This window comes from Phalaenopsis equestris, unplaced genomic scaffold (genome assembly GCF_001263595.1).
Source record: "Phalaenopsis equestris unplaced genomic scaffold, ASM126359v1 Scaffold001251, whole genome shotgun sequence".
Classification (NCBI taxonomy): domain Eukaryota; kingdom Viridiplantae; phylum Streptophyta; class Magnoliopsida; order Asparagales; family Orchidaceae; genus Phalaenopsis; species Phalaenopsis equestris.
The window spans coordinates 117,701-144,086 of NW_018165690.1; the positions used below are offsets into that span (position 1 = coordinate 117,701).

The 26,386-nt window shown below is 35.4% G+C and overlaps 1 protein-coding gene and 1 long non-coding RNA gene across 2 annotated transcripts; both read right to left on the reverse strand.

Annotated features, from left to right (window-relative positions):
• Positions 1-2,600: 2,600 nt before the first annotated feature.
• Positions 2,601-21,497, reverse strand: LOC110033672. The gene is made up of 3 exons (XR_002294975.1): positions 21,176-21,497; positions 14,607-14,958; positions 2,601-2,965 (listed from the first exon to the last, which is right to left on the reverse strand). It is a non-coding gene; the product is annotated as an uncharacterized LOC110033672 (long non-coding RNA).
• Positions 21,498-21,591: 94 nt separating this feature from the next.
• Positions 21,592-22,798, reverse strand: LOC110033673. Its single transcript, XM_020737728.1, has one exon. The coding sequence runs from the start codon at positions 22,651-22,653 to the stop codon at positions 21,622-21,624; it is 1,032 nt and encodes a 343-aa protein (XP_020593387.1). The 5' UTR covers positions 22,654-22,798; the 3' UTR covers positions 21,592-21,621.
• Between the last annotated feature and the right edge of the window lie 3,588 nt (positions 22,799-26,386).

Below are 26,386 nucleotides of genomic sequence, written 5' to 3' on the forward strand. Positions count from 1 at the left end.
AACTAATTTTTTTATGCTTCTTTGAATTGGATGTGTGATGAAACATAGTTTTCTATGAGATTTATTTAATATTTCTCAGGAATAAATACATGTTAATGTGTTATCCTCTTACTCTTCATTTACTTTTACTCTGAGCACTAGGAATATTAAAAGCTTTTTTGATCTAGGAGTATTATTTATAATCTAGAAGATTGAGTCGGATAACATATAATCACATAGTGGAATAAAAATATTGTTAGCAAGAGATTGCAACCTAAATAGAGGATTAGAGGATTCCTAAGAAATTTTGCATTGTTAAGCCAACTTAACTATAATGCAAGTTTACAACACTTCTTATGGCCTTAGAAGAGGCTACAGAGGGTTTTTTTCCTAGTGCATAATATTACTTCAGAAATTTATTGGAAGAATAACGAGAATTCACACAATCAGAATCAAAGGAGCATGATTATTACCTGATAGAAAAACCCTACCCTTAGTTTTTCTAACAAAATTAGCCTTAGTAAGCTTAAAATTCCCAAAACTCAGATTTTTTAGGCTAGACATAGAACTAGTAAAACTAGAACTTTCGCCTTCTTTGAAAATTAATATAGTTTCTAATGAGATTGGTACACATACTCAAAAATCAGTACATTAATTGAGCGATAAGTATATTTGTGTGGTTGAAGAGTGTTTCACAACATCGTAGCATCACAAACAAACATAAAAAAAATGGATAAATTATTTCCACACCAAATGTAAATGTTTAAAATTTCCCTTTCACACTCCTTGAAGTGGAAAACATTATTACAATTAAGACACTTTCAAATGGAGATACGACTGAGAGATTCTTTATTAAGTGGAAGAACAAGCCACCAAGTGAGGAAGCTTGGCTAACTTGGGATAAACTTTATCATTTAACACCAAATATGTCACAATATCACTTTGACCCTAACTTTTCGAAGAATAGCCAATTAGGATCTAATGGAAAAGATGTGACGCATTATGATGGCTCAAAGGTTGGGCCCATAGGCACACAAGGTGGATCCAATACTAGAGCTCAATCCAAGAGAGCAACCACACATCCAAGAGGTCCAATAACAAAAGGCCAACCCAAAAGGAATACTTGACGGCTCACTAGAGGACGTTATCTTATGTCAAAATATTTTTTAGATACTTATATGTTGTATTTGATGTGGTTGTTTATATATAGAAGTTAATGTAGTTTTTGTCACTTTGTGAACTTATTTCATATGAATGAAGACTAAATCAACATTTATGGTTGGAAGTCTTGTTCCATGTGAAAAAATCAAATGCTATAAAAAAGGAGTATGGTCACGAGATGGTTCCTTGTGTTATGTTTAAAAGACTCCAATTTCTACTGAATTAATTCATGTGCTTTATCCTAGAGTGGATGAAGAAAATTCATTTTGTGTATGTTGTCCCCTCTTAATTTTTTTTTTCTAAATTTTGTGCTACATCCTGTACCCAAAATTTCCAAAATTTCCAATCAAAATCGAAGCTTAAGGGCTGACAAACAACTAAGGTTTCAATGACCTAATTTCTATCTAGATCCCTTTAGAACCCTATTCACCCCACCAATAAAAATCTAAAAAAAAAAGTATCTCGTGCACATATTGATTGATCTACTACCTGTGAATTTTCTAAATTTTTTTAGCATCAAATGAAACCAAATATGCCATCTTGAATTCCTTTTATTTGTCTACCTTTCTATGACAACCACTAAAACCTAAAAAAATGCTTGCAAAAAAATTTTGAAACTTTCCACAAACTATTTGGAGTTTTGTGTAGAAAATTTAACTTCCTATAAATATATTGCCACATTTTGTCGAGAGACTGGTTATATTTTACCAATCTTCAAATTAATTATCAAAAAAATATTAAAAAAAAGTCTAAAAAGTATTAAAACATTCCAAGTCCAACTTGTACTTCCTCCACTTCAAACCAACTTTGAATTCATGATATTTTGTTCACCATGAAGAAAATTATTGAGGGTTCAATTTAAAGATCCTATTTTAAATATAATTCCTAAACTAACTTTTTAAGCAACCAATACTCCTATCCATGTAACTCTACTCCCTAACTGGCCTAAAATGTCCTTTCCCACTCTTCTACCAACTTAAATAATTCATCAAATATACTACCCACATCACACACATATCCCTATCTCTCGTGCGGGCCACAATAAACAATGACTTGCATGGTGGAACTAGATTTGCTTGACCCTACGTTTAGAGCAATTATTATGTTCGATAAACGTAGGTGTGGATCGGTGGTATTTTAATGGTATTGTGATGATATGACCACAATATCACCATAAATACTACTGATCCACACATATGTTCACCGTGCCTAATATTTTCAAATACGATTGACATTGAACAAGTTTACTGTGTTATATGAAATTGGCTTCACATAAATGCAAGGCCCCATAGTAAATTGGGTCCTGAGAATGAAGGAAGACTCCCAACAAGAAGAGATTATTCATGTATTCAAATACATTGTGCAACATTATGTGTTACAGAGGTCTACCAGCACAATCAACTAATGAAAATGCAGGAAAATAATAAACAACGCAAGAGTTAAAATGTTTATTTTAATTATTGCATAATTAATACATGAAATTACAATGAGCGAACCCTTATAAAAGGCAAAGATTTAAGAGTGCATACACACAGCTCACGAGAAGCAAACCTAGTTTGAGTTTGTGGTATAGCTAACAACTCAATCAAAGGACTCATCGATGGGGCTGGCTAGCCAATACAGCCACCTGACATTAGTTGGCCTTCCCAATACCTCTTCAGTGGGCCCAAAAAGTTGTACATTAAGAGCTGACATTGGACAAGCGAGACCATAGCTATTAATCTGGAAGCTAGTAGCCTTAGTTTTGTTGGTTCAATGAATCAGCGCAGCGCAGCAGCAATATGGAGCTAACAGGTATGCGCCAGTAAAATACTAGCTGATGTATCTTAATCATTGATGAGGAACTATCAGTGCTCATTGGGTGCACACAGCAGTGTGGCAACAAAGAAGAAGATAAGTATTCACATTGCACAATTACATCAAATATTGTCAAGCCCTATAAATCAGCACAGCGCGGCAGCAAATTGGAGCTAACAGGTATGCGCCAGTAAAATACTAGCTGATGTATCTTAATCATTGATGAGGAACTATCAGTGCTCATTGGGTGCACACAGCAGTGTGGCAACAAAGAAGAAGATAAGTATTCACATTGCACAATTACATCAAATATTGTCAAGAGGCCATAAAGTTTTATGTCATGTCCAACAGCTTGACAGGTGGCATTTAGAAAGAAGATAAGATTTCCTCATGTGAAATTGTTTAATAGCATTTGTGGGAACAGGAACCAGGCATGTAGGGTTAGAATGTTTGGCCCATGCAGAGCTTAATCAATAAAAAAAAAACATCTTCAAACAAATGCAATTTGCGTAAGACAGAAGAGAAAGGACTTGTAGAAAATCAGGCAACAAAAAGATTAAACAAGTAGCACCAAAGAGGACACATGTACACGTAGAACGGATGACTTTAGCTAGAAAATAGTAGCGATCAAGAGCATTCTTAAACCCTTTTATATGGTCAACATAACTATTTGAGAGAGACTATAATAATAATTTTAGAAGGTATTTAAATGCATACTACAAAATTCTTATATATTTACATATCTAACATTTAAACTTTGATTTTTTACATTTATAACACTCATATTATTTCTCATCGCATGAAAAATACTATTATTGCTACACTCAAATTATTTCTCATCGCATGAAAAATACTATTATTGCTAACTTTAAAAGTGAAATACATTTTTTCAAATTGGTAAAAATAGTATAAATGTAAAAAAAAATAGTATGAATGTAAAAAAAAATCAAAGAAAATATATTAGATATGTAAATGCATAAGAATTGTGTGATATGCATGTAAATCTTTCCTAATTTGGGAAAGAGAGGAAGCTGGAGAGAAGAGTTGTATTAACAGCATTAACAAACAATTGAAATGGCGGCAGACTGGAAAACTTAGGTTAGGGTTTGAAGCGGCTGAACTCATGCGGTGCGGCGACAAACCGTGATTTGTGGCGTTTGTTTTTCGCATTGTAACATTGTTTTTAAATTAATTCATTAAAACGAGGCCACGGATGCGATCCCACGGCCCACATTTCTTCTATCTCGATCACGGGCTCGATTACCTCGTTGTCCCTCTTCTCGTCTCTCTTGACCCCACTCCCTCTCTCGCGATTCTTCTGCCCTAAGTATCTCTCTCTCGTGGATCTGTGGCTCCGGTGGCTAGTCATTGCTTACGGTTGGCTATTTTTGGTTGCAAGTGGTTGTTCCGGTGACCCCTACATTCTTCTCCCACTGCCCTCTTTTCTTCACCTCGAATTTTGGCGGTTTGTACATTTTGTGCTCTATGTGGCGAAGGAAGTCATTCGCTTTGGTATATCACTTTCTTCAGTTGGTGGTTATTGCGTTGAGATTTGTATCCTCTTTTTCCCTCTCACTTCTCTTCTTCGACTCAGTTTGGTTGTTGTGCGCTTGTCCAGCTCTGTGCGGTGCTCTCTTCTACATGTATTCTCTGTTCTTCACCTATTTTCTCTCCTCTGTGTGTTTGAGTGCATTATGCTAGTTGGTTTCATATTTGTTTGCTCAATTTTGGTGGTTTTCGATTTGATATGCTTGATTATGTGGTTTTGATGCTTCATGTTGCATCCATTAAGGTTTGGTTTATGTCTTTCACGCAATGTTAGATGTATACGAGCTTTGCAATGATCTTTGGATTTTTTTTTGCTTATCCTATTAGCAATGCTTCGGATGCCTTGTATGTGGTATGTTCAATTTCTTTTGGTGCTTATGTTGTGGGAGATTTGAATTTATTAATGAACATTGATATTTCAGTGGGGAATTTGAAAAATAGATGGAATTTAGAGTTGGCTTTGTTACTAGCAATATTTTGGGTGGTGCTATGTATGTGTTGAATATGGATTGGAAACAAGAATTTTGAATTTCAGTGAAAATTTCATGATGGATTTGTATGTTGTTATTTTCAATTTCACTAGAATTGTAGTGGGAAAACTGGGCATTTAACTGGAAGTTCATGCTGGCTTTGTGTATCCTTAAAATAAGGTGTAATTGGTGTTGGATTTTCAAATTGCTATTTTCAATTCCAATGGAGGTGATAGTGTAGGAGAGTTGGTGTGGTGTGGAGGTGGTGGTATGTAGTTTGGAGGTGTTGGTGTAGAGTGGTTGTGTGGTGAGGAGTTGGTGGTGTGGCTTGTGGATGTGTTGGTGTGTGGTGTGGAGGTGGTGATGTGGTGTGTGGAGGTGTTGTTGTGGATGTGTCAGTGTGGTGGTGTCGGGTGGTTGTGTGATGTGGAGATGGTGGTCTGTGGATGTGTTGGTGTGGTGTGGAGGTGGTGGTGTGTCGTACGGAGGTGGTGGTATGTTGTGTGGAGGTGGTGGTGTAGGTGGTTGTGTGATGAGGAGGTGGTGGTGTGGTTTATAAATGTGTTGGTGTGTGGTGTGGAGGTGGTCGTGTGGTGAGGTGTTCGTGTGGTGTGTAGATGTGGTAGTGTCGATGTGTTTGTGTGGTGGCGTCGAGTGGTTGTGTTGGTGGTGTAGGTGGTTGTGTGATGAGGAGGTGGTGGTGTGGTTTATAAATGTGTTGGTGTGTGGTTTGGAGGTGGTCGTGTGGTGAGGAGGTGGTCGTGTGGTGTGTAGATGTGGTAGTATCGATGTGTTTGTGTGGTGGCGTCGAGTGGTTGTGTGGTGTGTGGTGTGTGGTGTGTGGTGTGTGGTGTTGTGTGGACGTGTTTTTGGAGGTGGTCGTGTGGTGAGGAGGTGGTCGTGTGGTGTGTAGATGTGGTAGTATCGATGTGTTTGTGTGGTGGCGTCGAGTGGTTGTGGGGTGTGGGGGGGGGGGGGGGGGGGGTGTGTGGACGTGTTGGTGTGTTGTGGAGGTGTTGGTGTGGAGGTGGAGTGTGGAGGGTGGAGTGTGGAGTGTGGAGTGTGGTGGCTGTGTGGTTTGTGGACGTGTTGGTGTGTGGCGTGAAGGTGGTGGTGGATGTGTTGGTGTGGATCTGTCGAGTGGTTGTGTGGTGTGGAGGTGGTAGTGTGTGGATGTGTTGGTGTGGTGTGGAGGTGGTGGTGTGGAGAGTTGTATGGTGTGGAGGTGGTGATGTGTAGTGTGGAGGTGATATGAGGTGGTGGTGTGTATGTGGAGGTGGTCATGTGGTTTGTGGATGTGTTGGTGTGAGGTGTGGAGATGTGGTGTGGTGTGTTGGTGTGTTGGTGTGGATGTGATGGTGTGGATATTGCGGCATTATAATTTTTCTTTGATTTGCGATATTGTGACATTCTTATTTATGTTAATTAATTTTTTTCATCCTAAAAATACAATGGTTAATACCAAAGGGGGTTGTTCATCTGCAAGGTGGGACAAATAAACAAAAATAATATTTTGTGACAATTGCCTCAAGGAGATCAATCTGAGAAATAAACATACAACCTATTTCAACAAGGAATGGTGGCAAAATATTATTATTAGAAAATTCAAGAAATGTATAGGCAGAGAGTACGATGAGATGCAATTAAAAAACAAGTGGGATCAACTCAAGAATGATTGGAAAAACATGAAGAAATTGAAACAAGGGCAATGGGCTTGGGATGTGATCCGGTGAAACGAACGATTAATGCTTTCGATGAGTGGTGGACAGTGGTAAACTCTTTTTAAATGTCCCCTAATTTGGACAATTTTTAATTTGTTTTTAAATTGAACTAGATGTTATATGAATTTGTACGTGGTGTCTGTTGCAAAAAAAAGTTAAATAAAATGGAATTGATCCTGAGTCGTGGTGTCTGTTACAAAAAAAAAGTTAAATAAAATGGAATTGATCCTGAGTTTGAGGAGTTGGATCAAATGTTTGAGGGTGTCGTGGCAACGGGCGATAATGCATGTGCCCGCAATGAAACATGATTTGGTGGCATTCCCGAAAATTTGGCTCAATCGGGTGATTTCACTGAAGGCCCTAACCCGGACCACCTCCATGAAATTGATTCCAAATGTTGTTCTGAGAGTTCGCGGGTTGAAAATAAAAAAAAGAGAGATTCTTTCATTAGAAGTCAGATATTATAGCTGATGACTTCATGCAGCAATGGACCCAACACATCTTAAGCAACTTATATTGACCAGGTTCTGCAAATTCTAAATGCAACTCTAGAATATTCTGGAGACTTACAGTTGTACTTGTTTTCATGGAGTTGCTTGAATATTCGACCTGGAGAGATTTTTTCATTAAGATGCCCGATGACCATAAGGTGGCGTACCTACGATATTTTTATGAGAGCAGGAACAATTGACAAACTTTTCTTTTTAATTACAATCGCATGAGACATTTATATTTGTTTGTTATTTTACAATTGCTTTGGATATTTAAACTGTTTGAGAAATGTCTTATATGTTTATTCATTGATACTTATATGTTTATTGTGTTGTTTGTAACTTTATATGATCGTAGCTAATTCATTGATGTCTATGTGTAAGCCACTTCGATACTAAAATAGATGGATGAAACAAGAGAAAGGTGCACGAGGGGAGTTGCAGTTGTCGTATGCTTGATGTACAAATATTATAACTCGTACATAGAGCGCTTCATTTGCATGACATCCTCAGATATTGACGATAAATGGGTTGGTGAGTTGTTTGCGGGCCACCCAATGAGATTTAGCAATATATTCCACACGACACAGATGGTAGTCAACGATATGTTGAAGAAACTACACAGAAATCATGGATTTAATGGCTCGTCCAAGACAACTTTGTGAGAGGTGTTGGCGATAACTCTCTACATTTTATCGCAAAATGAATCAATACGAGGAGCAATGAAGCTATTTCAACACTCATCCAAAATAATTTACAGTATTTCTCAGTAGGGTGAATGTACACATGTAAGATTTGTTGGTTTTATGACAATACTGCCCAACAGATCCTACCTTCGAACATACGCCCACAAATATTTCACACGATGCGGGGTACATGTCATTCTTTAAGATGATTTCTCCAATTTATTACAATAAATTTTCAAATAAACATCATAATAATGTAACTCTTCGTTTATTTTTTTTATAATTGTAATAAAGCAATCGATAAAACACATGTTAAGGCACGTGTTTTAAATAATAAGAAGATCGCATTCATCGGTCATTGTGGGTCCCCGACACAGAATGTCATGGTGGTATGAGACTTCAACATACGCTTCACCTTTGTCATGGTCAATTGAGAGGGCAGTGCACGTGACAGTCGAATTTTCAAAACCGCAACACATAATTACAAGTACAGCATCCCACATCCACCTACAGATACGTTTGAGACTGAACAACTCTCAAAATCATTTTTGTCATGGTCAATTGAGAGGGCAGTGCACGAGACAGTCAAATTTTCAAAACCGCAACACGAAATAATAAGTACAACATCCCACATCCACCTACAGGTACGTTTGAGACTGAACTACTCTCAAAATTTAATTTTCTCGTAATACTAATCATGTAATTCAACTCAGGTAAATACAATTTGATTGATGTTGGATATTCTTTGCAGTGAGGGTATCTCAAGCTCTATCTTCATATGAGAAATTACATATATAATTTTGAGTGAGCCAAGCCAACATTGTAATGCGAGATAAAAAAAATGTTCAATAAAAGACATTCCTCCTTACGCAGTGTCATTGAGAGAACCTTTGGTGTTTGGAAGAAGAACTGAGTTATATTTCGTGACATATAATCTTACCAGTTTCCCAAATATGATAGATTGTGATTACCATGATGACTCTTCACAATTACATTTGGTGGCATCCTTCCCGCAACAACATCGAATTCCGTAGGGCGGAAAAGGATCATAAGCATGTCCCTGCCGTGGCATTTAAGTACCATTTTGGACATTCTTTATCACAAGATGATAATGATGCTTCCAAGAGTTGTACTAAAATGGGGAATGTGCAAGCGATATAACAGTGTTGATGGAACGAATTACAGATGTGTGATAGTAGGAGGGTGATTTGAGTATTCATTATATTATTAATTGTAATGGTTGTTGAAGAGATTCATTATTTGTTGTATTTGTATTTTTTTTTCTTTTTACATTTCTTCTGTTTTTCTTTTAGTGGATTTATTTGTTGTATTTGTATTTTTTTTTCTTTTTTACATTTCTTCTGTTTTTCTTTTAGTGGATTTTGGGGGTCTATGATGAAACATTTGACCTTATAGATTCTTCTGGAAAGTTTATTAGTCGTTTGTTGGAGTCATGTGAAATCCTAATGAAGGCAACCGAGTTCCTCTTCTTTTCAGTGCTATGATTTTTTAGGTTATTATGGATGGTTTTTTTTTATGATATTCATATGTGACACGCAGATTTAATATTACGTGGGTTAAAAACAACCATGAACCTTTTTTTTATAAGGTCTATTGTCTTCTTGTAGTGATAAATTTGTCGGTGGGTAAACTAAGTTCTCTGAGATCTCATATCTGCATAAAATTGTAATTAATTACTTCTTTTATCAATTTTTACTTATGATATTTCTAATGAGATGTCTTTTAAAACATTCAGGAAAGATGAGCTCGATGATTTCTGATAACTCCCGAGGATTACAGTGCCACTGTGGATTTCAATGTTCCTTGCTAATTTTGTGTCAACCAAATACTATGAGAGACAGTTCTACAATTGCCCGCGAAGAATCATGGAGAATTGTGACTTTTTTGGTGGGCAGATGAGGTGAAAGATTCCACTGCCGAGAGTGATCGGACATGGAGAGTATCTCTGCAAGACGGTTTAACTCGTAACATACACCATCTGCATTTTAAAAAATAATAATAATAGTCTTTTTATTAATTCTTGAAATTCTGATACTCACTATTAAGTGTGGTGTATATCATTTTTTTTGTTTTGTTCTGCAGTGAATTTTTGTTTTTAAAGTATAAAATATATGACAGTTTTATTTCAAACAACATTACAATACAAAAATAAAATAGTCATTTATCCAGAAACAGCTGCAGCACAACTGTTTTCAAACTGCAAAAAACAAACAGACAACCAGCTTATTCGCAGCAGCTTCTGCGAAACATCTCATTATTAAGTTGTAGATGCCCCAAACAGCCCCTTGGTTTATAACAATAGTAGCTCCAAAATAAAATTGGAAGCCGCATACACCATCATAATTGCAATAACAAAAGAGCTGGCAGCTGAAAATCAATCATTTTGTGAAAAACAAATTCAGAATTATAGGCGTGAGTCCAATAATATAAATATTTATAGGAGTGAGTCCAAATGATTTCTCCAGAAATGTCGAACTAAACTTTCATTATACTAACCTCAGTTGATCTTGATAGCCACATGATATAAAATCATGAAAGTTTTGTTAGTTTCATTATAAAAAGATTCGGAACTAGGATGAAATATTGAAGAAACATTATTCATCAACAGACAAAACACACAAGAGTTGAGAACACCGGGCACATGTCAGCCCTCAGAATAATCAACTCATGCAAATAAGTATTTTCTAAAAAAAAGCATTAATGGAAGATATTAAGAATCAAGCGGAAAAGTGAGATAAACTGATCGAGCTAACTGTGCAAAACATGAGAATAAGTCCAAATATGCATGATCTCTTGTCAAGATTATATATTGTAGTTTAAAACTTAGTAGTTGAAAATAGTTTAACCTACTAAGGACCATTAATTAGTTGAAAATGGAAAACGGAAAACATGTTCCTAATAAAAACGTGAAATTTTAAATTCATTCAGGAAAGATGAGCTCGAGGATTTCTGATAACTCCCGAGGATTACAGTGCCACTGTGGATTTCAGTGTTCCTTGCTAATTTTGTGTCAACCAAATACTATGAGAGACAGTTCTACAATTGCCCGCGAAGAATCATGGAGAATTGTGACTTTTTTGGTGGGCAGATGAGGTGAAAGATTCCACTGCCGAGAGTGATCGGACATGGAGAGTATCTCTGCAAGACGGTTTAACTCGTAACATACACCATCTGCATTTTAAAAAATAATAATAATAGTCTTTTTATTAATTCTTGAAATTCTGATACTCACTATTAAGTGTGGTGTATATCATTTTTTTTGTTTTGTTCTGCAGTGAATTTTTGTTTTTAAAGTATAAAATATATGACAGTTTTATTTCAAACAACATTACAATACAAAAATAAAATAGTCATTTATCCAGAAACAGCTGCAGCACAACTGTTTTCAAACTGCAAAAAACAAACAGACAACCAGCTTATTCGCAGCAGCTTCTGCGAAACATCTCATTATTAAGTTGTAGCTGCCCCAAACAGCCCCTTGGTTTATAACAATAGTAGCTCCAAAATAAAATTGGAAGCCGCATACACCATCATAATTGCAATAACAAAAGAGCTGGCAGCTGAAAATCAATCATTTTGTGAAAAACAAATTCAGAATTATAGGCGTGAGTCCAATAATATAAATATTTATAGGAGTGAGTCCAAATGATTTCTCCAAAAATGTCGAACTAAACTTTCATTATACTAACCTCAGTTGATCTTGATAGCCACATGATATAATATCATGAAAGTTTTGTTAGTTTCATTATAAAAAGATTCGGAACTAGGATGAAATATTGAAGAAACATTATTCATCAACAGACAAAACACACAAGAGTTGAGAACACCGGGCACATGTCAGCCCTCAGAATAATCAACTCATGCAAATAAGTATTTTCTAAAAAAAAGCATTAATGGAAGATATTAAGAATCAAGCGGAAAAGTGAGATAAACTGATCGAGCTAACTGTGCAAAACATGAGAATAAGTCCAAATATGCATGATCTCTTGTCAAGATTATATATTGTAGTTTAAAACTTAGTAGTTAAATATAGTTTAACGTACTAAGGACCATTAATTAGTTGAAAATGGAAAACGGAAAACATGTTTCCTAATAAAAACGTGAAATTTTAAATTACATGGCTAGACTGGGTATACTTGACGAATCAACAAAGGGTATAACACTACACAAATTCCTCATGTAATTATTTTGCTTACAGAAAACAAGGCTATAATGAAACCAACATGTTTTAAATTTACAAAAAAAAAAAATGAGCACTATGATTCAATACAGCACATTAAAGTAACATAATTCTGATAATATGAGGACAAAATACAGCTGGATTAGTCTGTAAGGTTCATTTCCAAACAGGAAATAATAGCAGGTCTAGAAATTTGTTAGAAAAAAAAATATAGGGATAAAAAAGCATCAGAGCACAGGAAAGTAATTTCAAAAGAAGAGCTACAAACTATCCTGGGAAATCATCTTATAAACAGTATCCTAACAAACAAAATAATAAGAAGCGTAGCTTGAAAATTTCCTATATTTCCCATCATGTGGAAAAGCAAATAAGGGAACAAGTAAATAAGGAATTGCATAACTGATATGCATATGACCTTGGACAACATGGGCCCATCCACAGTTTAAGAAATCGTGATTCTCGTACTACATTGGTGGGGGGGAAATTATTCTCCCTTAATAATCCATTATTACGTTTTTATTTTGGTTCTTCTTATCATGATCATTTGAATTTCCCTCCAATTGTATGACGATTAGTATAAGTTGTATATATTTATTATTTGTTTTGTATTAGTTAATATGAAAATCAAAGAGTTTCCCTCTAAAAGCTCCTCCTAAACTCCACATGAGATCAAAGCCCTGGCTCTTCCTGGGACAAATCCTTCTTATCATGATGATTTGGAGCTGTAAATTTTTGTTATTCCCTTGTATTAATTTAATGAGGAATTAGGAAGTTTTCCCTCTAAAAAAGTTCCACCTAAATTTCACATTGTATCAGAGCCTTAGCTCTTCCGGGGACAAATCCTTCTTATCATGATGATTTGAATTTCCCTCCAATTGCACGAGGGTTAGTTTAAGTTGTATATATTTGTTATTTTCTTGTATTGATTTAATGAGAAAATTAGTGCTTTTCCTCTAAGAAAGTTCCTCCAAATTTTCACAAGGTGTCAAAAGCCCTAGCTCCTCCTGGGACAAATTCGTCGACAGCTTCCCATTTGTGATCTCTTTTCCGGCGGGAATCCTGGGATTTCTCTCAAGTGGAAATCCCAAACGCGCGGCTACAACTCTTTGTTTTAGGTCCTGCACGACAATCCTCTCTTTGACAACAACTGCTTTATCTCTCTAGAGCAAATACTGTGTCGCCGACAAAAAATTTATAAGTAAAAATCTTGTGTCGAAGACAAACAATTTGTCTCTCCAATAGAAATCATGTGTCCGCTAAAAGACAATTTCTTCCAGGTGAAACACTTTCCCGCCAACACCTTATCATGCAAAGGAAAAAAAATGATCATCTCATTAAGGAAAATCTCGCAACAAAGATTATTGATCAAAAATATCGGACATGGAAGAATGAAAATAACATGATGATGTCATGGGTTGTCAACTCCATAACCACAAAAATTGGTGAAAACTTCCTCCAATACAAAATGACAAAAGAAATATAAGGCATCGCAAGGGAAACATATTCAAGTGCTGACAACACCCCTGAGTAGTTTGACATTGAAATTAAATTACATGATTTGTGACAGGGATAGTGGGATAGTTGAATGTTACTCAATACTTCAACACACTCCAGTTATTGGCTCCAACTAGACATATATGAAACATACACACAGAGATGCTCACAAGACTGTTGTTTACAAAACAATTGTTGAACAGAAGAAAACCTTCAAGATCCTTCTAGGACTCAACAAGGAACTAGATGAAGTCAGAGGAAGAATTATGGGAACCAAACCTCTTCCCTCAATACATATAGCATTTACTAACGTACAAAGTTGGAGGTGCTCACAAGACTGTTGTTTACAAAACCATTGTTGAACAGAAGAAAACCTTTAAGATCCTTCTAGGACTCAACAAAGAACTAGATGAAGTCAGAAGAATTATGGGAACCAAGCCTCTTCCCTCAATTCATGTAGCATTTTCTAACGTACAAAAGGAAAAGAAGTAATCTCACTACATCAAATGTTGACAATTCGGCTTTATACACTCACAAATTATCTCAAAACAACAAATCAAAGAGCAACATATCATAGTGTGAACATTACAAGAAGCTTGGTCATCTTAAGGAGAAGCGTTGGTAAATTTATGGAAAGTCCATGGATTAGAAGCCCAAAAAAGTCAAAGGTGATGAGGAAAATCAAGTAAACATAACATCAAAGGAAAACAAACCTCATGAGCATAAGTCCATTCAGCAAGGAAAAACTTGAAGCTCTCCAAAAGCTTCTAAGACAATATTTTAAACCTTCTATCAGACTCCTAGCATATCAAAATAGTCTTTTATATGTCTTGTTTCTCTCAACCTTTGTTTTCAAAGGCATTTCTAGGGTGTGGGTGCACCCCTAGGCGAGGCGCGAGCCAGTTCGCCCCAAGCTCACGAGGAGAAGCAATCCTCACAGGGGCTTCGCATTGGAGCACCTCTAATGCTCGCGAGCTCAGTTTGCGCCCCATAATGGCATTCGCCGAACTAGTGGGGTTAAATACAAAGGAAAAAAAGCCTTAATTTTCCACACATACCTGAATCATGCCGATTCACACATCTCTCCTGCAACAGAAGGTGATCCTGCAGCTGCTTCGTCTCGCAGTAGGCGATTCTGCAATCGTCTACTTCATCTCTAGCATGTTTGTGTGACCATCAAAAGATTCTGCAACATAACCTCTTTCCCTCCCGTATCGTATTTTTGTCTTTCGCACAAACAAGATCCCGCAATTGCTTCCTCCCACAACGCCTGCTTCGTCTCTCGTATGCAACGTGAACAACATGATCGGAAAGCCTGCTTCCTCCCGCAGCTTCGTCTTTTACACACACAGCATCAACAACATTTTACAGGCACACACAAGGGCATTAAACCATGCACTAAAGCCCTCCCTGAAGTTCAAAAAAAATGCAAGAAATCATTGAAAGATGATGCAGAAGTCAATGCACAATGTGACAGCGTATCAAGTGACATTAGAAGTACTGTAATAAATATTTGTGAAGGTTAAAATGCCACTAATTCATTATTACTGGACTACGCTCAGATGACAGATAGAGTTAGAAGTCTAATAGATTATATCACCACAAAAAAAATTTAGGAATTCTACTCTAAATCCAAGCAGAAAAAAAATGAAAGAATTAGAAGTATGTAGAGCAATTGGTAGATTCTGCTACTCAAATGGATTGGCATTTAATATTGTCAATGATCAATATTAAATGTTTGTTTGAAGTAGTTGCCAACTTTAAACCTAGTTTTATTCCACCTACAATGCATGAATTAAGAATTTGGATACTCAAAGATGAAGTTGCTGCAATTAATATAATTTTAGAGAAACATCAAAAGACATGCAACAAATATGGGTACTCGATTATGTCAGATAGTTGGACAGATGAAAAAAGTAAAACTTTGATTAATCTTCTTGTGAACAATCCAGCTAGGACCTTTTTTTTTTAATATGTGGAAGCTTCTAATGCCATAAAGTGCTGAAAGTTATTATTATTCACTTATTTGAATGACGTGACTGAGGAACTAGAAGAAAAAAAATGTACAAATTATAACAGATAATGGGTCAAATTATGTGAATTCAGGTAAAAAGGTAATCGATAGAAGATAGCATAATTATTGGATACCTTGTGCAGCGCAATTTATCAAATTAGTGTTAGAAGATGATAGAAAATTGAAGATTCATGAAAACACACTTGCAAAAGTAAAACAAGTTGTCAAACTCATTTACGGGCAACAGGGATTATTGGCTTCATGAGATCTTTCACAAAAGAAAAGGGCTCATTCGTTAAGTCATCACACAATTTGCTACTGCGTAATTGACCATTCAAAGCATTTACAAACAGAAACAACCACTTCAAGCAATGTTTTTTTTTCTCAAAAACTTGGTGTTTTATTCAATAGGCTAAGAAGAGGAGTATAAAAGCTTGAGCTATTAATCCATATTTTTTGGGTCATCTTGCTTATTATATCAAAAGTATTTTACCGCTTGAAAATACTCTGAGGGAGGTTGATTCAAGTGAAAGTTATGTTAGTGAGTTAATGGATTCAACAAAAGAAAAAATCATTTTTAATTGAGGGCATATTGAAAAGAAGTATTAACCTATTTGGAGAAAAATTGGTGCGAAATGAGAGGTCCAACTTCATAAATCACCATATGCAGCAGATAATTACTTAAACCCTCAATTTAACTTTGAAGAAAATTTCTCTAATTATGAAGATGTGAAACAAAGGTTAATTGCCTGTATGGAAATAATATAAGGATTATGAAGATCGTCTTAGAGCTGACATTCAACTAGACTTGTATGGTAACTTAAGAAGAGACTTTGGGAGTTATGCTATGAACTCAAAAAAGTCAAGATCTCATGCTAATTGGTGGATGAGATTTGATGAAAAAAAAATAAATGTATTAGCAAATTTTACTATTCGAGTTCTTAGTATCACCTGCGGTTCATCATGTTGTGAAAGAAATTGAAGAACATTTTAATCGATAATAAATTTTTAATTCTTAAATTTATTATTTGCTTTCATAATCATCTCTTAAAAATAATATTTTATTTTAGATTCATACTAAGAAAAAGAATATATTAGAGCACAAGAGGTTGAATGCTCTGATATAAAATATAATAGTAAATTAAATGAGAGAAGTATAAAAGGAAATAAGACTTCGATTTGATATTGATAAATAACATAGATTATGATGATGAGTTGATTGTTGAGAAAGAAGATCCATTACTTCTACGAAACCTTCTTGGGTAAATGAAGAATAGCAAGTATTTGATGTTGATGTTATCAGAAATTTGCCCATAGCTAATACAAATGAACAATTACAAAATATTACACCATAAAAGATATTTTTTATCACATATTCCCATAGAGTAAAAAAGTTGAATGAAAGAACAAGTTTCATATTTACATTTAATTGTCCTTTACATAATTATGTATTCTTATAAAAAAAGATCATGAATATTTACGAATGTTACTTTATTTGTTTTTTATAATTTAGGAACAATGATTAAAAGAAACACTTTGTGAATGCATCGGAGATTGAGCATGATGATGACTTTGATGAAGTCGATAATGAATAGAGACAATATAAAGAACCTAATTATCATTTGGACACAACTATTGATGAATAAGAAGAAAATTTTGATTAACTTGGAGAATGAATAACATTCAAGGATTGAGATTAATTGAGCACAAGTTTATTTTTTTGCTCAAACATGATTACTTATTTTTATATGTTTTTACATTTTGTGGTGAATTTATACTAATATATGAAAGATTCTAATCCTAGAAGACAAGTTCTTTTAATGTCTCTTGATATTTTTTCTATTATTAAGCACTAATTTATTTTTTGTCTCTTAATATTTATATTCCTTATATTTTTTTATACTGTGGCGCTTACGCCAGACGCTTTCGGGATTATGCCACAATATAAACTAGTTCTTAATAATAATATTTTTTTTATTATTAAGCACAAGTTTATTTTTTGTCTCTTAATATTTTTATTCCTTATATTTTTTTATCATGTGGGGCTTACACCAGACGCTTTCGGGCTTATGCCTAGCCCCATAACAGCTAAAACACCCTACCCAATGCCACACATTTTAAAACATTGCTCTCAACAGGAAGAATCAGCCTTTCAAAGTGAACATTGGATCTGATCACATAACAAGTGATATCATTGTGTTTCAATCCTTCCATTATTGCAAACATGTTGTCGTTAAACCCGCAGATGGGTCCCTCTCATCTTTGAAGGAAGAGAGGGTGAAACTCACAAAGAATCTGATTCTTTCATCTGTACTTTATGTTCTTAAACATAACTGCAATTTACCGTCTATAGTAAACTTACTTGTGACAATAATTGTGTTATTACATGGGGTATTCGGTGTGGTCACAATAATTGTGTTATTACATGGGGTATTCGGTGTGATAATCTTATGAATCCCAATGAATGAGCATCAAAAGGAGAAGATAATACCCTAATTGAAAAGAGGTATCATAGACTTGTGGGGAAACTTATTTATTTGCACATATAAGACCTAATATTATTTTTCTTTGTGGGTGGGTGCAGTGAGTCAATATATGAATAATCCAAATGATGAACATTTAGAAGTGGTTTTTCGAACCCTTAGGTACCTGAAGATAACTCCAGAATGTGGATTTATACTTGGGAAAGAAACCTGAGAATCATAACATTGAAATCTACATCGATACTAAATAGGCAGAAGAACTAATTGACAAAAGATCTATCCTAGGTTATTATTAATTTGTATACGACTCCAAATCTCTCAATGACTAAAACACATGTCAACAACACCACAATAACATGGTCTCCCCATTCCTGTGGCTCAAAACCATTCCAACTTCCTCCAAGCCATTGCAACCTTCATATGAATCACATTGACTACTCGGCACCGTTCCCGAATCCCTCTCAGCAAAACCTCAGCAGAACTTTCCCATTCCAAATAATCCATCAAAATCAAACTTTGCATATTCTAATTCCTTCGCTAACATCCATTACAATTCCAATTATGTCGTGAATTACATTCCAAACCTAGACACATCACCCCAGCGCTAGATCTGCACCCAAACCCATCTTCCCTGTCTCGCCATTCCCAATATAAATTGTTAATTCATCTCCAATTACATAAATACCAATTCCAACACCCAAACCCCCACCATCGTCAAAATCAGCCAACTCATGTGAGAACTACTGACATCCGAGGAAGCATCTCTTCAATATCACATATCACATATCACCACCCAACTAAGCCAAACCTGCTCTGCCACATCCCCAACACAGCCAAATCTCCCTCACCCTAGAGAATATTTAGCTATGCATTTCTAGGTCTGACGGTTCAACCTATCATGTCTGCAATTATACCAATTGGGAAAATTTGTAGTATGTTGCCAAGGTGTTCATTAAAACATTCCCTACAGAAAACAACTGCAAATTTTGAGCAATCAAGCTACTAGAACTCCTCGTAAGAGTTAAACAAAAATAAACAAAGTTATGGGAGATTATAAGCAAAATCAACCAAAGAATGACTAGAATTGATATCAAATTTGAGCAAAACACGAATCCAAAATCCCAAAGTCTTAAAGCAAACCCTGCAACAAAAGCCACATTATCAAGATTTAGGTTGTTGCACGTTGATTTTTAGTTTGAGAGAAATAGCAGGAGCAATGCCATGCATTTGTTCTATTAACAAAATGCTAGTGCATACTCAATCTCATTATTTTCTTCAAACAAAACTTCAACACCACTCCCAATCAACAATTAAATTTCAAATTCCCTGAAATATTTATAGAAATGTTCCAAGTATGACCAAGGCTACTCCACTAATGCCAAAGCGAAACAAATTGAGTCGGTGTAAGGATTTCTACCACCTCCAGTACCACTAACAGAACATTAGGAGGAGTTGTAGCTTGACGGTTGCCCGCTGTCTACAATTGCGCCGGCATTATTGCCTACCTTCCATGACCTATAGATTATGCATAAGTTTCTTACTTCAATTTATATTTTCTTGCGTAGATTCCTTTTTTGCTTGATCTTGATAAGTTAGAAAGCCACTTTTGTAAACCAAAATAATGATAAGCTTATTCAGTATAATAAGTAGTTAAGTTGAGTTAGAAAGCTATAGTGGGTCTTAGTGGATTATGGGTAAATGGTGAATATCCAGTGTTTAATAGGTATATAATGTGACTTCAAAAGTTTTTGTAAATTTTTTAATACTTCCCTCAAATAGTATAAAGGTATCAAGATGAAATGAACAAATCCACTTACTTTGTGAGTTTTAGGGTATCAAGATGAAATGAACTAATCTCCTTCGCTCTATATAATTCTTCCCTTCCCATTTCTCAATCTCGCATTTTCTAGGGTTGCCATCATTCTTGAATCACTGTCTATCCCTCGCCTAAAAAAAGGCTAAAAACAAATTATCAATCAAGATTTCAAATACTGTAACTCTGAAGTGATTCACCTAGATTGATTGCAGGAAGTTTTATTTAAATAGTCACTAGTAGATACTATTTATTTTGAGGTTAAAAAAGTTTCCCTAACATTTAAGGACTATTTCAAGTAAATAATATTTATATTACCATCCAACCGACTAGTTTTAAATTTCTTAAATTTATTATTTTTTTTAAATATGCTCCTATATACAAGAAACCAACCAAGTCCTACGAAAGGATGACTTGCAAGAAAATGGGAATTAATTAGTTCCAAACACAAAGAGCCACTACAAAGAGGCAATCCATGACTCAATCTATGGTCAAGGATGATCTATTGCATCAGTATGTTTATCGGCCAAAAATGATAGCACTAGGTTGCAACCCTTCTGGAAGAAGAATAGGCAAGTTAGGCAAGATGAGGCAGTTGAAATAAGTGGGTGGATGTAAGTATGTGTTCTGGTAGTGAGCGAGTAGCCTAATGAACATGCAACAAGTTTATACAAATATGTAGAGCATATCATGTGATGTGATGCCAATGTCCTACTAGAAGGTTTAAACAAGTCCTACCAAGAGAAATAATTCAATATTTCATGAAGAAGACATGGTTTTCTAACCAATGCTACATGCAATAAAGTCAATATAGAACTGATAATGCAATAAGTATGTATGTATGTCTGTGTGTGTCTGTGTCTGTGTGTGTGTCTAAATACATATATATATATAACAAAGAGAATCAAACGCAATGAAGTGCTAAAGCAACAGTAAGAAAATCATGGAATGCCCATCATTCAGTTGTTGTAGACCCACAAATCCTCCAAGAAAATACATCAGAAAAGAAATAAATCGCAATGAAAATATTTGAATAAAAATTTCAGTCTTCTACAATGTAAAAGACACAAAGACCATGATTGTATGATCGTATCAATACCTAGAAATTATGCAAAATCATGAAGGATTTAACTCATACATCAAAAATGTTCAATGAAAGCCGTATTAATTCATCTATTGAGAGATCATTTCCGAATTTCTAGCCAAGAAGATTGAACAGATTAAATAGGACAAACAGAAGAACTTGTAAGAAGGAAATTGAGACAATATTGCAAGTCAGCTAAGAAAAATAAATAGTACTGTGGACATTTATCACACCAGAAAGGACCCAAATGGCCACCTTTCTTTAAAGGAAATGAAGAATCAAATCATCCAAACAAAAAGATAACTATCCACATCCACTCCGCAATGTTTCTAGGCAGCCAAACATTATTTCCCCCATACTTTCCCATTATCTCATATCCCCACTTCACCAGAATTCAGAAGAAGATGCAGAACCATCTCTGCTATCCAATGAACAAACTTAAACCGAAAGCATGAAGCAATGATCATGCAACCAGACATCATGCAATTAACAGACCTCGGAGCAACAAGCAGCTCACCCATCTGCAAATAATCCGATAGCACAAATCAAACGAATGGCTGGAACCGAAAGCATGAAGCAATGATCATGCAACCAATTAACAGACCTCGGAGCAACAAGCAGCTCAGCCATCTGTAAATAATCCGATAGCACAAATCAAACGAATGGCTGGTGCATCACATTATACGTTGTCACCATCAGTACGATCATCCATCCTCAGGTGTCGACGTGTTTGCCTCTGGCGCCGTCTTGATCCACTAGGAGCCTCTTCACCTCCACCATTATCATCATTACCATCAATGGCACCATGCTCATCAAGACCATAATCATAATCATCATCTACATCATCACCATCATCACCATCACTTCGATCTCTTCCATCCAGCTCAGCATCAACAATAGATTCACCCCAAAGAACTCTCCCAACTCTTCTTCTCCAAGACCTGGACGATCTAGATGATCCCCTCCTCCCATTAGACCATCCGACGCTGCTACTAAGCCCTCCAGTTCCTCTAAATCGCAGAACCAAGAAGAACGTAATTGTAGGAAAGGGAAGCAAACCTCCAAAGTCACCGCCATCCGAAAGAACAGCGAAACCATCCTCCTCTCCTCCAAGAGTCGACTGCATCGTGCTGAACAAATCACCCAGATCACGCTGCTGCTCCAACCTCCTCCAGTCTCTCTCGCGCTCCGGATCTGCCTCCGACGGCCGTTCGAGCGGATGCTCTGTTCTCGCGTGCTTCCTCAGCTCACTATAAGCCCCAGAAAACCCACATGTTTCCGTTGAGCAACTCCGTTCCTTACTGTTCATATGCTTCCGCGCCGCCTCGACAACTTTAGAGCCGGAGACGACGCCGCGGCAGAGAGGGCAGGAAAGGTTCGGCTTGGAATCCGCGGGCAAGGACGCTTTGATGGCTTTTCGGTACTGGTCGAGGCAGTTGGAGTGGCGGTAGCTTGTGTCGCACATGAAAGGACGGCAACCTTTTTCATGGGAGGCGCAGAGAAGCAGGACAGCGTTGTGGGGGTGTTCCATGCACACGGGGCAACGGATCTCGTCCCATTGTTGAAAGTCAGCTGCTGCGGGCCGAGGAGATCCAGGCGGATTTCTTGAGGAAGAGGGGAGAGGGGAGTGGCGCAGATGATTGGTGGAACGGGAGGGGAAAGGAGAGGGGCGATCAAAAGAAACAGAGCGGCTTCGTCTCTCCTTGGGCATCGTGTTGACAAAAAGAGAGGTAAAGAGAAAGGCAATAGAGATGAGGTTAGGGAGAGCAGGATGGTAAGATCAAGAGAGGAGGAAGAGGAAACCCTAGTTCCGGTGGGGAAAAGAAAAGGAGTGAAAAACAGGACAGGGCGACCATATCCCTCATTTACGTCTGAGCTCACAGCTGCCAAGCAGACGCCGACTTTTTGGAAATTGATTTAGGAGGGGAATCCAGTCCGTTCATTTTGAGATATAGGACTGCATTTTGACCGTTGAATTTAAAGTTTACCTGCGTTATACCTTTTTCATTACAATTATCATTTATTCTCAAAAATATCATTATGCCCCAAAAAAATTAATTTAAGGTGTTCTAATACGATTTTTAATTTAAAAAAATTGCATGATACTCTTAAAAAATATAGTATTTAATTATTAATATTAAAGAAAATAAAACTTTATATATTTTCAACATATAATAGTTTTATATTATTTTTTAATTGAAATATTCTATACATTCATTAATATGTAATTTTGAAAAATAAATAATTGTATCGCAAAAATATTAAAAATTCAGAACTTAGATCAGAAGGCATATGATGGTGAGAAAGCCTAAAATATGAGGATATATGTCGTGACTGGACGAGCAAACTTAGAATCGTCAGACTAAAGTGAGGTTTATTAAAAGAAATAAGACCTCCAGAGCCCTAATTTAAAGGAAGAGAAAAGAACAAACAGAATGTAAAGGACTTATAACCTTATCTGGAAATGGTTTTCATCTAGACCATCTAAACATAGTAAAACTATGCATAACTAGTCCCAATGAATGCAAAATGAGATAAACTAACATTTATTAGAAAAAGTATGTTTTACAACTAGATTATAAAATCAAGCTAACAAAATATGAGTGGCATGCATAATATCATAAGACTAATATGAATATATTTTTGGTAATTTAAATTTTTAATTTTTAATTTTTAATTTTTAAAGCTCACCACACTCAACTATTTTTATTATTTTGGTTAACCTTTAGTGTTGAGTGAACATAATAAGCTTTGAATAGGTATGTAAGTCTTTGATGATGAACATTTAGAAGATTTGTTTTTAAGATCATATGATGTGTAGATTCAGAACTCACTCTACAAAGTGGTGACTCTCAAAGGACAAGTCACACCTTTCCATACAATAGGTAAAGGTAATGAATAGATGCAATATGAAATGATTATACCCAAAGTGATCTTTTCGTAGCTTTTTCTAGATCAAAGAGATGTGCCTACTCAATTTTAATTAATATCAATTTTTTTTTTATTTATAATGCATGACGTTTCTAGAGTGTGAATGTGAATTCAATGTTTTCTTTATTTTTTAGTTTTGGTTATCAGTTTTATTAATTTTGAAAAGTTATGTTACAATTTTTTAGTTTAGGTAGAAAATTTAATCTTTAATAAGCCTATCAGTAATCTAGGAAAAAAACAAATGAAATGTCAACATAAAATTTAGTCAAATCTATCGAACACAAACAAAGTAGTACGAGAAAAGAGGACAAAGTGAGTACCAATGGCAGGTCTTTGTTAGGCTCGTCGGTCAAACATGTAATTCGAATATTGTTGCTGGTTTAGTTGAGACTCATCACTTTGTTTATGTTTATTTTCCCTTGAATGGTTCAAATGTCAATAGTTGACCAACTATGACAAACACCCTAACTTTATAAATAAGAAAAGACATAATAGAAAATAAACATATGTTTATTATGGTAGCCTAGGTTTATTATAATAGCCCTAAAAAATAAAGTTAGCACATTCTAAGTTTACTTTGACATCTTATAAACATTTAAGGAAAACTACAACAACCCAGACTAGCATAACAAAGGAGGGCACTATTTAAGAAAATAAATTTAATTTAATCATCCCAAGCAAGTGTCTAACAAACAAACAAAGCGCAGAACACAATCATAATAGAATGAACTCACCGGCCTAATCCTAAGGTTAAAGCCTCATGATGTCTAAAAGATAGATTACTAAATAGTTGGGGAAGATGGTGACAAAACCCGATCAAGATCATATGCTTTTGTCATCTCAGGTTATCATGGTCCTCGATCTACTTTGTCAGAAAAGGTAGTTGATCTGATCATGATCGAAAAATTTTTTCGTCAGCAACGATGGTTGCTTCACCCAAGAGATCTTTATATACCTACAGTAGATTATCTATTCAAGTTGTTGGTTCTTTAAGTTTTAGTGTCTTTAAAATTTTATGAGTTTTGTTGATTTTTCAATATGATTGTCTTTTACTTTTAATTTAATTTTGGATAGTGTTGTATTATTACTTTTATTATATGAAGACTCTGATCAAGATTCAATGGATCCATTATCCAAGAGTTATTAGTGTATGTAATCCGTTTGATTAGAAATAATCAGAGGATTCCTTATTAACAATCAGAGGTTACTCATCCAAGGATACCTTGCAAACTGAGTTTAATATGATAGCCTAAGTTTACTACAATAACCCTATAAAATAAAGTTAGCACTTTCTAAGTTACTATGACATCTTATAAACATTTAAAGAAAACTATAGCAACCTAGACTAGCATATCACAGGAGGGCATTATATAAGAAAATAAATTTTATTTACTCATCTCAAGCAAGTGTCTAATGAGCAAACAAAGCGTTGAACACAATCATAACAGAATGACCTCATTGGCCTAATCCTAAGGTTAAAGCCTCATGATGTCTAAAAGATAGATTACTAATTAATTAGGGAAGATGATGACAAGACCCGCTCAAGATCCCATGATTTTGTCATCTCAGGTTGTCATGATCTTCGGTCTACTTCGTCAGAAGAGGTAGTTGGTCTGATTATGATCGAAAAATTTTTTCGTCAGCAACCATGGGTTGCTTCACCCAAGAATGATCGAAAAAATTTTTCGTCAGCAACCATGGGTTGCTTCACCCAAGAGATCTTTATAGACCTGCGGTAGATTATTTCTTCAAGTTGTTGGTTCTTTTAGCATAAATAAAAAAAGGTGAGACTTATCACTTGCATGGTAGAAAAAAAGCCCAATGCTAGATATAATAACCCTTCATAACTTTTCTAATATATTTCTTAAAAACTAAAAAAGATTATTACAAATATATTCACCAAAATAATAAATATTTCCATGTCTGAACATGGGTCAAAGGTTTATTTATTGACTAATTCTATTAGGTGATAAAGTTAGCTCCATGGAATTTGTATAACTCAATACTAAATGCAGTCCAAAACATTATGAACCAAAATATGTTAAAATATTAGTGTTAAACTTTATAGAGAAGTTTCAATTAACAATACTAAACTTAAATGATCAAATATTTAATTCAATTAAGTTTGATTGTTGATACACCCTAACTAAATAAAACAATAATTAATATTGTGTGCCTTTAACTCTGAACATGTGCCTAAGATTCTAACTCATAAGAATAATTTTTATTTTATTTTTAAGGTTTTTTTCGCAGACAAGAAAAGATCTATTTATGGGTGAGTTTGATGCGCACAAAATTTACAAATATTTAACCAACCTTTGATCAATACTTTTTATGCTTATATGCACATTATTTATTAAATTTTCATACACTAATTACTCAAATTTGAATTTTGCAGCTGTCGGCACTATTTTTGGTGTGGGGTTTGCCCGTAAGAAGCTGTCGGTCATCGGAATTGAATTCCCGTTGCCCGCTTCGGAAGCAGATTTTAAAAATGTTAATTTTGAAAAAGG

Bases quoted from the DNA above. Each gene is read 5' to 3' on its own strand.
- LOC110033673 (XM_020737728.1), bottom strand. From the start codon at position 22,653: ATGCCCAAGGAGAGACGAAGCCGCTCTGTTTCTTTTGATCGCCCCTCT.